Below are 13,781 nucleotides of genomic sequence, written 5' to 3'. Positions count from 1 at the left end.
AGTACAACCAGATCAAAAACATATGAGATACGTCATACTTTATCATGATGCAGTTATTATTTTTCTTAAACAAGGTCAGCCCATTAAAATATCTTAGATGGTTATTCTTTCTCGAAAACATACACTTTCTTGAAAAAATGCATGATTTGTTCTGTAAATAACATATATTTATATGTGTTCCTGAAAAATCATATAATTGTGTGTGTGTGTGTGTGTGTGTGTGTGTGTGTGTATGTGTTTGAGAGAGGGGGGTTGGGGAGGGAGAGTCCCTACTTTCAAACACTTGGAAGTTTCTCTGGCTATCCCAGCTTCAATTAGAGATTGCAAAACGTCTTAGGTATTGAGCAAATATCAATTTTGTCAGTGGCCTTGGTGTCAATCTGTACTGGAAATTTGCCATCTTTTACATCTTCCCTGATAGTATTTTTAATTAGCTGTTGATTCTGTCAATAATGGAATTCATTATTATTTTAAATATGATTTGTCTAAGCTAGTCCTCATCAACTCGTCTATTTGCTTTTTAAAACTGGTGCTAGCCAGTGCAATTTCTAAGCAGAGCAAAACATGCTTTCAAAATTAGGTAAGATTTTTAGCAATTGATTTTACTACATGGTTACTATGTCCCCATTGATTATTACTATTTCATGTACTTTTTAAATTATATGAGTAACATTAAAACTCTGATATTGTTTTCTACTTTTAAGGCAGCTAGGGCCTACAATTTGCAGAAAAGGATATAAGGACTAACTTACAAAATACAGACTCTATTTCATTGCTAACATTATACAGCATGTCTGTGCTTGGAGCTTTGCAGTATTCTCTCTGCAGTGCACCCCAGCTCTATGGGGTGTGCTTACTACACTGCTGTCACCGTTGTTCTCACTTGCTCACTGCTACCATGACTCCAGACTGCTTCAGCTCAGTATATGCCACAAGGAGATCCTTCTTCGATAGAGATTACGCCAAGGACAGTGTTTCTCTTTCTCTTCCATACCATCAAATTCAAAGGCAGCATTTCACTTCAAAATATTGAAATGAATGTTCCTGAAAGAAATATCAACTGGTTGCACCTAAGCATATGAAAGAGGATATTTCTGAGAGACCAGTTTAAACAAACAAACAAACAACAAAACTAAGCAAAACAACAGAACAAAGCCACGAAGATGGCTCTTTGATCCTATGGCATTTTACTAGTTTATAAAAAAGATGGATTTCATTCATTTTTCTGCTCTTGTCTTTGAGGATCTGGTTTAGCAATAGACATTCCTAACAGACTGGCCACTATGCTTGACTGACAGTTCCACTGACCTACGACCAACTGGAAAAGAATTTGCATTTCTTGACATGTCATGGTCTCTACAAAGTCATACTTTGCTAAACTAGATGGCTTTGACTATTATTTCAGCCTATTCTGTATCTGAGCTCCTTATAATCAATTATTCACTTGAAAAATAAAATTAAAGTTAGGGTAACAGGATGGTTTTATAGCTTTCCATTAATCCATCCATCTACCCATCTATCTGTCCGTCCATCCATCCATTTATCCATCCATCCATCTATCCATCCATCCATCCATCCATCTATCCACCTATCAGTTAAGAACTATTTGTTTATCTTGTGAAGTTCCGTGTATTGGATAGTGACAGAATTAAAAGAATGACTAAGATATGGTCCTAACCCCAGGGCAATTGAAATCTAGTGATAGACAAGGTGTACCTGAAATTACAAAGATGCATAGAAAAGGCAAAATTGATAACAGCAATGTGTACTGACTAAGTGCAAAGCTGAAGCAGTTCTAGGTGCTTTATCATGTGAACTTTATAGGAACTCAGAAGCTCAATAATGCTGTGATGATTAGGGGCCACCCTAAAAGAAGCTCTCAGAATGGGCTGCTCAGTGAGGTGTGAGCTTTCCTTGAATGGTAATGAGCACCAGGGTTAGACAGTTCGGGGTCTAAGCCTGCCTCTGCCCTACACCAACTGCAAAGTTATACATGTTTTTCTGAGACTTCCTTACCCTTTGCTTCTTCCTGCAGAAAGAAAGATGTAAAGGGGGAGAAAGCGACAGGGAGAAGGGAGAAGGGAGAAAAGAAAGAGGAAGAAAGGATTTAGCTTTCCTGGGGCTATAAAATATCAAGAAACATAAACTTACATTGTTCAGGAATAGAAATTTTGATTATGAAGTCAGGATGTTGTCATAAGACACCTCAAGCCAAGGTGGTTGGACTGTTTCATTAGGCAGCTATTGAAAGTTTTAGGGGAAGGGGTGACTTTGGTCACTTACAACAGGTGGAACATCTCTAATATAAAACTCAAAGTGTTCTCAAATTCAAACTGTTGTAGACTCACGTGATGTTCATAACTTGTCTTTGAAATTTGGAGCATTTCATAATTACAGACTAGGAATGCTTAACTGGTAATGTCTGTATGAATAGTCTAAAACCCAGAGAACTTCGGCATCTGTAACACATCTGGACCCAGACATTTCAGCTAACGGACACTTGACCTCGTCACCGAAATCTGTATCTCGGTTTTAAGAAATTATGATTGAGGCTCCAGAGATGGCTTAGTGGGTGAGAACACTAAATGCTCTTCCAAAGGACCTGGGTTCAATTACCAGCACCTATGTGACAGCTCAAGGCCATCTGTAGGTCCAGTCACAGGGTCTTTGGACAAGTATGCACATGGTACACACCATCCATTCAGGCAAACACTCAAAGAAGCCATGACTTGACAAACAATTATATAGCTGTTAAGTCCCCCCAGGAGCATGTATATATAAAATGTTTTTCTAAACCACCCGCTGCTGTTACTGTTGCTATTCCTTAAAAGGGACCCTTCGGTGAAATAACCCTTCAGACCACAGCCTAAAGAACTCCGTCCTCCTCATCTCTCAGATGCCAAAGGCACAAAACAGAGAGCAAGAGGAGTTTCTGATTCTGGAAAAGGGGGTCAGATTATTATTTTTTAAAAAATAATTTCTGAAGCCACTTTAAATGTGGGGTAAAATTGTATAGGGCAAAGTCAGATGAATGAGAGAGAAAGGAAGGGGGCGTAAACTATCATGTGGATTCTGTTCCCACCAAAGACGAGTTCCAGAATGTTAGCAGACCAGAGTTAACCACTGTCTCTTAATGCAACACATATAAGAGAAATGCAAATGTTAGGGTTTTATGGGTTTAATGACTGTGGTTACAAGTGTTTCCTGCAGCGACACACCCTGTGAACTTGGAGGGGCTGGCAGTAGCAACTCCCACCATTTGTGTCCCTTCTCCCTGCATTTGTTTTCAAGCAAAGCTCTGGCTGCCGACCACACTCCCTCGCTACTGTACTGCCGCCGCCCCGATGCCAAGCTCCCTACAAACGGTGATCAATAAGAAATGAGGTGATGCTTCTTGAATGGAAGTATCTGGCATCACTCCCAGCTGGGCGAAGTCTGCACTCAAGTTGGCCTTCTTCATTGCAACAGGATCCAGCTCAGTAACTTTCCCAGATGGTGAGGCTCAGAGCATTCCAGGCTCCAAAGGCTACTGAGTGGGGAAGTGGGAACTTGAATCCACAGAGCAGGTCCGGAAGTAACACCGACCGCCCAGGGTGAACCACTCACTTACCCGATGAGGATCTTAAATCTTGTGGCAGTTTGGTAGGTGGGTGTGTGTGTATATGCCGAGTCAGTTCTATCACCAATACCCTGCCCACTCGTGGGCATATGTGTCCTCTAGGCCATAGGTAGGTGGATCTGGTTAGAAATATGACTATAATAAAATAATCACCCAGGAAGTGCTTTCAAAACATGCGCTCTCAGGTTCATCAGCAGGGGTCTTAAGTATCTGGAGTCTATGTCGGTCAATATTGGTATATGTATATCATGTATTTATCTAACAGTTTTAAATATCTAGAGTATATTTCTTCTATATTAAACATCTATATATGATCTATGTATTTTCCATATGGCTTTTCATCCTTGGTACAACTGACATCCTGGGCTGGATAATTACTTTTGTTGAAGAGAGTTGTCACCCCACCCCCCCCACACACACTCCCCCGTAATCCCCCAAACTCCCCCACACACATTACAGTAAGTTAACAAGTGTTCTTGCTTTCTACTTCATAAATCCCAACAGCGCCTGTCCAAGCTCTGACAACTAGGAAGCGTTATGGCTCCTCAGAGGTAAAAACACCCCACATGGAGGGCACCCAGAGTTTTTCAGTTTCTCACGATAATCTCAGGCCTGGGTCATATAGATTGTAGATAAAGGATGTGCTGGTCGGGGGTAGGGAGGCAGGCTCTGGGGGACAAAGCTGAACAGTCTTTCAGCTAGGAAAGTTTGCCAATGATGTGAAAATGCCTGGCCTGGCCTGGCAGGATGGATGTGTTGTCATGGAGGGTTTCCAAAGCAGAATACAAGATAAACGGTGTCCAAATAAGAAAAGAGGGCGAGACAGCATTCTAGAATGTTCTTTGATGTCTAAAAGTTGAATACAGCTTCATATTTAGAGTACTCTTAGTAAATTAAGTTTACGACCACAGTGTCAAGGTCGACAGTAAATGTTCTGGAATTGTTACACTATTACTTGTTTTTAATTTTGGAACTTTTTTCTTCTAAATATCTTAGCAATTAGAAAGCACCTTTTCCCAAAGCAAAATATTCATTATTGCCATTTCATTTTATGGTAAGAAATTGGGGTAGGGGACAATATGTATACATTCCTAAAAGTGGTTTATTAAAAAAAGATAGCATTAGATGCTTAGATGTAAATTCTAGCCTTCAAATGGCTTTCTACCAGTTACACTACCCAAAGCTCTCACCGGAAATATTGTATTGCTAGACACAATCTACATTAAAACATAACTCTCTATTGACATAAAATTTAGTGAGTTGCCAGTTTTCTGACAATAGCAAATACATTTTACTTAATATATGCATATTAAAACCAATGTCCTGTATCAACTGAATCTTTTCCCATTTTTAAAATGGATCACATATTCTAAAGATTTCTGACAATCGCTCAGAGTAGCTTAGAGTCTTCTTTAGAATTGATTCCAACAGTGCTACTATTGCATATACTAATGTGCTGTGCTACTTCAGGGTGCATTTCTACAGAAGTACTCTTTTCAAACAAGGCTCAAGAAGTATGCCTTATAGATGCTTCCCTAAATGACTGTTGGAAAGCGTGCCAGTCCAGTGATTCATTCTATGTATTAATCCAGCTCAGCTGACAAATGGCTGCTAATACAGCACTTCTAACATTGATTCAAATTCCATAAAAGGATTTTGGCTCATAAAAAATGCTGGCGTGGCAAGTGGATGTAGGTGTGCCTATCACTTGTCTATATGAATATTGAAATGTGCCAAGTTTTGTTGTGACCCATCAGCATTTCTAAGAAGACGTGCGTTAGGGTGATTGCCTGAAAGTAGAGGTTTTACATCAAGCCACCCACGTACCCCCGAGTCGTACGCTTTGCCCCTGTAAATCAGGGGTAATCCTGGCAGACTGCCATTGAAGAAAAGGGTGATTGCGAGTTGTGCCCACACCACCAACGCCTCTGCATCACCTCCGTTTTCACTCTCTACCTTAGCACAACTGTAATCAATGCCATGCAAAACCTCTTCCCAGTCACTGCAGATGCTTAGTACTATGAAAACCAGCAACCCGATCGCTTCCTTCTGTCAGCGTAAAAGGAGAACATGGCTTTGTTCTGAGAAATGCTATCTAGTAATGTTTTTCATAACTTCCGCAGGGTGGGATGATCTGAGAATCTACAAGTAATTAACTGGGTCCTTCAACTGAAGTCCCATTCAAATACACTTAAGAAAACAAAACAAAACAACAAAAAACAAAAACAGGATTCTAGAGGAGTCATAAATTGGAGTATTTTGAAAAACTGGGATCTAATCCAGTCCATGATCTGATCAGGGTTCAGTGGTAATAATAAATTGGGACTATTAAAACTGGGAATCACTCCAACATTTTATTTTGCCCAAACCATGGGACCCGGCAAATTCTACTGCAAAAGACAGGGTATTCATTGACAAGTCAAACCATGCTGAATTAATCATTTGTATGCAACCATGCCAAAACATGGGTGTTTTCAACAGTTTAAATTGTGCCAAAGATTAAGTTCAGTAAATAATTAATTATCAAGAGTCACTTGGCAAATTAAAGGAATCAACCTTCTGGTTTCTTTAATAAAATATGTACTTCTTTTTAGAGTAAAATAATGACAAAACCCTGTCAGTTCATTTGTTGCTTTATGTGGGATTCAGAGTGTAACCAGTATGTGAGTTACAGCTAAAATATTAATTTACAATGCAATACTTTCTCAGGCTATACGGTGCATCTATCTTCTCTTTACAAAAAAAAAAATCATGAACAAATGTTGGAGAAAGTGTACTCTTATTCTGGTTTTCATTTCAATTTCCACTAACATAAAAGTCCTCCATAATTAAATCAAATACGAAGAGGTTGGGAATAGATTTTCACCCACTTGAATTCTCAAACTATAAAATAGTTTCTGAATGTTTTTATATCTCTTAAGATGCATTTCGTTTATGTGGGGATTCTGCAGCTGCATAATTAAATCTTGGTTTGCCAAATATCAAAAACACATGTATTGATTCAAACTAAGGGGAGACAAGCAGCCTAGCCGATAAGGTGAGGGAGAAGCCTCTGCAGTTCTTGGAAGGCATTCTGAAAGGAAAGAAAACCAAGAATCTTGAATTCAGACACCGAGACCGATTAATTTTCCTCAATCTCAGCTTCACCCTCACTGGCATTCTGTCCAGGTCTGTTGCTGAGAACAAGCCCATATGTTTTCAGTCTTCTCAGTACTGAAGCTGGACACACTGTGGTCCCCCAGTGTCTTCAGTTTTCCCCTCAGGTTTTAATATGATCCACACATGTGATGTTTAATTAATGTGACAAATGGTCTCCCTGCAAAGCAAACCTTGACGTGGTAAAAGTGGGATGGAGGGTCTTGGAATAACTAAATTTTATGTTATTAACATTTTGTTTTGTTTTACTTTCAGTAAGAGGTTGCACTTAGGGAATTTTCATTTCTGAATCAATAATATTGGACTCTAATGGATATCAGTCTTTGGTGTCAATGGAAATATGTTAGTCAATATAATAAGCCTAAGTAAGGAGGGAGTAGTATATGTGTGGGGTGTATTTTCCTCTAGACTTTCTCTACTTGTCTTGAGAAGGTACTAAGAAGACAAGTATTTAACTACATTACAGCCTAAGACTTTTCAAAAAAGCATGCTTTGGAAAAGATTACAAACTTAGTTCTTGGAATTAAGCAACTAAAATTAATGACATGTTAAAACAATCTTGCTGTCATCTCATGATACTAATTTACATAATCTGAATGTGTGGGAAATGCTAATTTAATTTAGCCAGGACAAATAATCTTTGCATATTATATTGAGTTCATCATCTAGCAGTGAATAAAGACCTTTGAAACTAATGTTTTATTATGGCCCATTTCACTGAAGCATGAACAAAAATGATGAGTTTATTTAATGCAGGGTTTCATTACCATGGACCGTTTGACTTGGGTCAAAAGGAGACACATCATAAACTCAGGAAATCGAATAGGGGATGAGAAAAATCCCACTACACAATCGTGAGTGAGAAACTTGGCCTTGCATACCCCAAGAAGAGTGTGATATACACTGCGTGAGTCAGCGCTTTGGCAAGTTCAGGAGAGCTCACTCTAGACATTCAGTGTGAATTTTTTTATACTTGGATATTTCTCAGAGTCTAACATCTGGAAGATACCCTAGAGATCATATAAAGAAAATGTAGCATTAATGGTGCTTGCAATTATTTTAGTTGGTATATGGCTTGGTGTCTTTCATTTCCAAGAACTGATATTTTATTTATTTGAATATGTGTGCATATAATTAAGACATGGAAGGAATACATTAGTGATTGAGGTTAATAAAATTCTAATATTTACTTGATGAACTAATCTTTTCTAAATCTAGTCATTGGCTTCTTATTAGACATTTCAAGTGTCAACAAACTCACTGTTTCACAATGCATTCTAATGTTTAGGGTGCTTCTTTTTTTATTAAGCTGAAGAATGCCTCTCAAGATAATGCTCTACTAGCTTCTTCAAGTAAATCAATTACAGGTTGACAAATAGATAAAGTAGAATAGGATGCAAATGGTGTTGTGAATAAAAACCATCTCTCTTGTATCTGAAGCCAGCTAATGTCCCAGCTCTGCCTCTCTGAGCCCTCCAGTGCTTTTCAGAAACCAGGATTGCAGTGTAGAGTGAGACAAAGTCTCAGACTATACCAGGTGTGATGTGAGCCGTGTAAAATGGGAATTATTGTTTTTTCATTTTGTACACGAACTTCCAGTAATGCAGCCTAGAACGGATTAAGTTTTGGCAGGCACATCCCCATGTTGACTCATGCTATACTTACCCTCAACTAAAACCATCAGGCAAAAATTTCATATATTTGGTATTAAGTCAAACCTTCCACATCCTGTGTTTGTACAGCTCATTCCTGGGCCTGAATGTAAGACTTTACATTTATTCCTATTAACTTTATGTTTGATTCCCCCCGTTGTTCCAGATGCCTCTGCCAGTACATATGCTTGTCAACCTCTTAAGTGCTTGGCACTTGTGGCTGATCAGCAGGCAACCATCACTGATGTTAGTACTCATCCGGACAGCATTAAAATATATGTTCAACAAAACTATCCTTGCACGCTTCTGTAGATGCTATGTCCATTGGCAGTATTTAGGCACAATTTCTCACACAACTAATAATCCTTCACATCACGTCATCTGGCAAACCGAGTGTTTTTCTGCATTAGCCACAGGATACGAGGAGACAATCAATTAAATACTGATATTCAGGAAGTTTTTCTAACACTTTGTAAATTCCTGTGATTCGAAAGGGTCTCAATCCTACACTACGGACACTTGGATTGAATAATTTATTCTTGCAGGGGAAGAAAGTCTTGTACATTGTAGGATGTTTAGAGATTTCTACCCAGTAAAAAGGAGTAGAAACTCCCTCTCTTCCATCCTTTTAGAGTAATGATGTCAGAAATATCTCTACACACGCTAAATGTCCTCCTTTTCCCAATGACAATTAGCATTACAGACTCTGTTTCTATAAGTCATTCTACCTATTATATGGTTTTAAAACATTTTCATGGTATAGTTCTAGGTAAAGTTTCACAAACAGCACTAATCACTCCTATGTCGGAAATTACACAGTAGCTAGTTTATTAAAGAGATATGAATAATAAGAAAAGAACATGATGAATAAGTGGAGGAGAAATCTTATCATCCTGAAGTTTAGAACAAAGGTTAGATTAATACTAGGTCAAAGATAGAATAAAGATATTGAAGCTTCCACAGAATCTTGTGACTTAAGAGGTAATCTATAAGGACTTTGTACCTAATGATGCTAACCAAAGTACTATCTGGAATATTTAAAAAATATGTAGGCAGATAAGTATTCGATGATGGAAGGCAAATAATATATGTATGCTAATCACACAGAGTAGTCTGCAGTGATCAAGATGACATGTTTAAACATCATGGGAAGAATTGGAAGATTGCGATGTGAAACCAGAACTGTGCTATTTCTGCAACATGCATATGGAGTTTCCAAAGGATAAGTAGGTATAGAAGACAGATTACAAAACTATTACTAATGGCTATGGGACTGTTATAGAATTGTTTATTTTACATTTCCCAAAATGTTTTCTCATGAGTTTATGACTTTTCCCTACCCCTGTGGTTCAGGGCAATAATTCTAGAGCAGTGGTTCTCAACCTGTGGGTCACAACCTTTTAGAGGATTGACTGACTCCTTTACAGGTGTCCCCTAAGACCACCAGAAAACACAGATATTTGCATTGTTGTTCGTAACGGTATCACAATTACAGTTCTGAAGTGGCAATGAAATAATGTAACGGTTGGGATCGCCACAGAAAACTATATTAAAGAACTTCAGCATTAGGGGGGTTGAGAAACAGCTCTAGAGTCTGTGACTCATCCTGGGCTGGGTGTGCTGAGGACTCTTCACACGTCCACATTGGCCAGGTAGAATGCTTCAGAGAGGGCTCATGACAAAAGGTATCTGTAGTCTGGGCTACACGCTCGGTCTTAATAGGGAAAATTTCTGGGTGTCACATTTCATAAAATAAGACCTAACGTTCGAGCTATGTCCTATTCCTCCAAGACGGTGTTTCTCAGGAAGCTGAGTCAGCTCAGATTTATCTATTGAACAAACAATGATTCCTGGATGACAGCTCCCAAGAGTTGGATTCTTCAGAGAGGGTGGGGCTCAGGGGTCTTCATTTTTAGCAAACCCTTCTCGTGATTCATGTAGATACGGGTGATCCACTGACCATATTTTATGGTTTAAAAAATATTTTTTTTTTAAATTTTTCCTGTTTATGTTTTGGTTGTTCAGTGAAGGAACGTGATTTAGACTTTCATTAGCATACTAGTAAAATGGCTTCTCAAAAAAGTCTAGTTTTAAAAATAGTTTATAACATTTGTATACCCATTTCAAAGAGCTAATAGCCAGACTAGGTCACAAAATTTCTGAAAACCTAAAAGTTGGTCTGGATGACTGCTATCCCCAAAGCTACACATATGTACTATATTTAACAGCTTTAAATACTTTGAAAATAGCTAATGCAAAACCATTATACACACAGAACTATGACAGAATTAGCAAGGGATAAGATAATTTGACTCATTTCAAGGAATCAATTTTTGATTATATCAAGCAAAGGGGACAATAATAACATTTATCAATATTTTCTCTTTTCATTTATTTTTTCCTCCATGGCAACTCTCCATAAAGAGTGGCACACTTGCTGAGATCCAGGAGAGTTGAAAATTGGTTTCCTGTGGATGATGGACAGCCAAGAAACCAGTACTCCAGGGTTGGGAACAACACCGCATGTTCAGCCCCCACCTCTACCCTCCATGGTCCTCAATCTGTGGGTGTTGAAATGTCTTGGGCATTAGTTCTATAGCACCCAACTCTAAAATCAGCTTCTTCAACTCCTTCGGCACCCAATTGAGACGTGGTTATTTGTAGGAACCCCATACTGGATCTGTCTTGTGTGTTCGTGTGTGCGGGGTGGCACACAGGCAGAGTGCAGAGTAATAGTACAGAGCCCTTTCAATACTTTCACCAGACATATTTTAAGAATACTGGACCTGAAGCCTATATAGTCAGCTGAGGCAAATTTACAGCTTTGCTTTTAAGAACAAAACTCCCATAGGCACTGCTTCCTAAAGGCAAAACCAGAAAAGAAATGAACTCTTGCTTAAAGGCAGCCCACCTTATTTTATGAGTTATCAATTTTCTAGCTGGCACACAGTCCACCCGCTACTGGAAGATTTTACCCCCACCTCAAGCAAGCAATGAACTGCAAAAAATATCCAGTCTGCATTCTTGAAAACGGCTCAGATTCCCAAAGATGAGGCACAGGGACAGTCTCAATAAATGAAGTCAGGGGACCTGCAAAGGTCTTTGATGCAGGATCATAGTGCAGATGTCTCTGCCAGTGCATGAATCAAAGTCTGTGCCAGAATTACATTTACAATTGCAGGATTTCTGCATCCTGGTCTATGGTGGGGAGAACCTTTCTTGTCTTTAGGGGAGCTCTATCAGGTGAATAGTCAGCATCAATGTAGAAAACTCATTTCCTTTTAACTGTTCTGGTGACCCTGGAACCAGAGCTTATCAACTTCTCAGAAATGAGAAAAAACTAAAGAGCTTCTCCTCTCTTATTGGTAAAGTCAGCCTTCTCAATCAAAACTGTGTGCAAGATGGGGTAAAAGGTTAAACCAGAGATGCTTTAGACCTGCTGTGTGCTAGAAAACGCCATGAATAGATGTGTTTTCCTTAGTGCACATGCTACAGTGATAAGATAGAAGAATGGACAATAATATTAAAAAAAAAAAAAAAACCACAAGGATAAACTTAGCTACTAACAAGTGAAAAACTAGATACATTTGGCTTCCCCCAAGAAATCACAAATACATCAAATTAAATCCAGCCCTGTCTCAGGGCTTCATTTTGTTCAGAAGGTAAGGGGTGTTCAGGAGACGTAGGAGTATTCAATGGCACGTTTTAAAATTGGACATTTTCACTTCTGCATGGGAGAAGTGCCAGAGCTGCCATCGGATACTGTGAAGGACCTCTCATCTCGATGAGACACAATGCTCCTCCAGGAGGAGCCCTCGTGAACATCATTACCGCCGTCTAGGAAACCGACCCTTCCGCAGATGGCCAGCATGTTTTCAGCTTGCTGATAGCCTAATAAAAGACAGTAGCTTTTGAAAAATAGAGGACAGGGGGGACATGTACTTCTCAAATTACATGGGCAAATGGAGTTAGCAGAATATAATTAGGAAAGGCATGTAGCGGGCTGTCAAAAATGAGGAACAGACTAGGGGAACTTGAGAGTTCTAAACATCAATATCAAAATGATCTTTGGATTAGCAAGGGGAAAACATATCATTCTTTAAGCCATGGGAGACCGTGTACCAATGGAGTCAGAACAGGGACAGACACAGAATAGGACTAGAGGTTCTGACAAGATGAGGACGCAGCTATGATGTCTTCTTATAAATGTGATAAGGTTCCCCAGCAAGGAGGGTTGTTTTATCGGGGAAGCCCCAGTTCTTATGCTTCTTAAACTAAAATCCCTCCTGTTGATTATTGGAGGTTAGTAACTTAAACACAGAATCCATGGTCTGTGTTTGGGGTGGGGGAGTGGTGTGTGTTTTGCTCACCTCTCCCTTTCTTCCTTCATTCTTTCCAGCTCTTCTTCTCCCGAGTGCCCAGACTTCTGCGGACCTTTCTGCTCGGCTTTCCCTACTTTATCATCTTTCTTCTTTCCAAATCTAGAAGGCAAGGACAAAGTTCAGAACTCACACATTGTCTCTGGCAAATGTAAGATGCAGATGACACGTGCTCAGCCTGCTATACTCTTTATTCTGAATAACACAAGAACACTGGCAGAAATCAGAAGTGAAATAAAACCACAACAGCGGAGGCATAATACAGGTGCCGAATCCTTCTCTCTCCTTTCTTTCTTTCCTCTTTTCATTCACATGCTTATTTTGTATCAAGCATAACATCATGCGATTAAAAGTGAATAATTTTGACTATTAATTCAATGAAGAATAAAAAAAACCAGAATGATTATCATTCATTTGTAACTAAAAACTGAACATTTTTTCTAATGAGACCCTCCAGAACCATTTTAAGGTAAAATACACGAGATTATGTAATTATAGGTAACAAAGGACCATACTGAAGTCTTATTTCAATGTGTTCCTTTGACTCAAAAGCTCCAAGGGAAATGGGGTGGGGTGAGGGGATGTTTCTGCGCGTTGATATACAATTCCCACTGGTTCTGTCAAGGGCTGGGATTAGAACTTGTCTACACTGTGTGCTATTCTTTTTCTTCCAGGCCACATATATCCTACAGTCCAGCCCCCAATTCTTGCTCTGGGTAGTGTGCATCGCACATCTGTTCCATCTGTAGCTAAATGTACATAGCAGCAACCATGGTACATTACCAGAGCATCACATTTCCTCAGCATGTGTAGAAAAATGAAACCAGCACATTTGAAATTAAATAAGGCTGTGGCTGTGGCTGTGACTGAACTATTACTGGGCCCATCTTGTCCTTAATGTGACAGGTGACATGAATGAAGTGATCAAGAGGGAAGTCCCTCCACAATGCACATAAGTTCTTCTTAAACATTTAA

The 13,781-nt window shown here is 39.2% G+C and overlaps 1 protein-coding gene across 4 annotated transcripts in view; it reads right to left on the bottom strand.

The window, feature by feature from the left end:
• The window catches only part of PARD3B (par-3 family cell polarity regulator beta), a gene marked incomplete at both ends in the record, with an annotated part of 962,085 nt that overhangs the window by 174,490 nt on the left and 773,814 nt on the right, over positions 1-13,781 (bottom strand). For all 4 annotated transcript variants that reach the window (XM_080932740.1, XM_080932743.1, XM_080932741.1 and 1 more), the window contains one exon: positions 12,798-12,908. In XM_080932740.1, coding sequence (XP_080788866.1) covers positions 12,798-12,908 — 111 coding nt within the window. The remainder of the gene's footprint in view (positions 1-12,797; positions 12,909-13,781) is intronic.

The sequence above is a fragment of the Micromys minutus genome (genome assembly GCF_963924665.1).
Source record: "Micromys minutus genome assembly, chromosome: 19".
NCBI lineage: Eukaryota > Metazoa > Chordata > Mammalia > Rodentia > Muridae > Micromys > Micromys minutus.
This window is presented reverse-complemented; position numbering and strand designations above follow the sequence as displayed.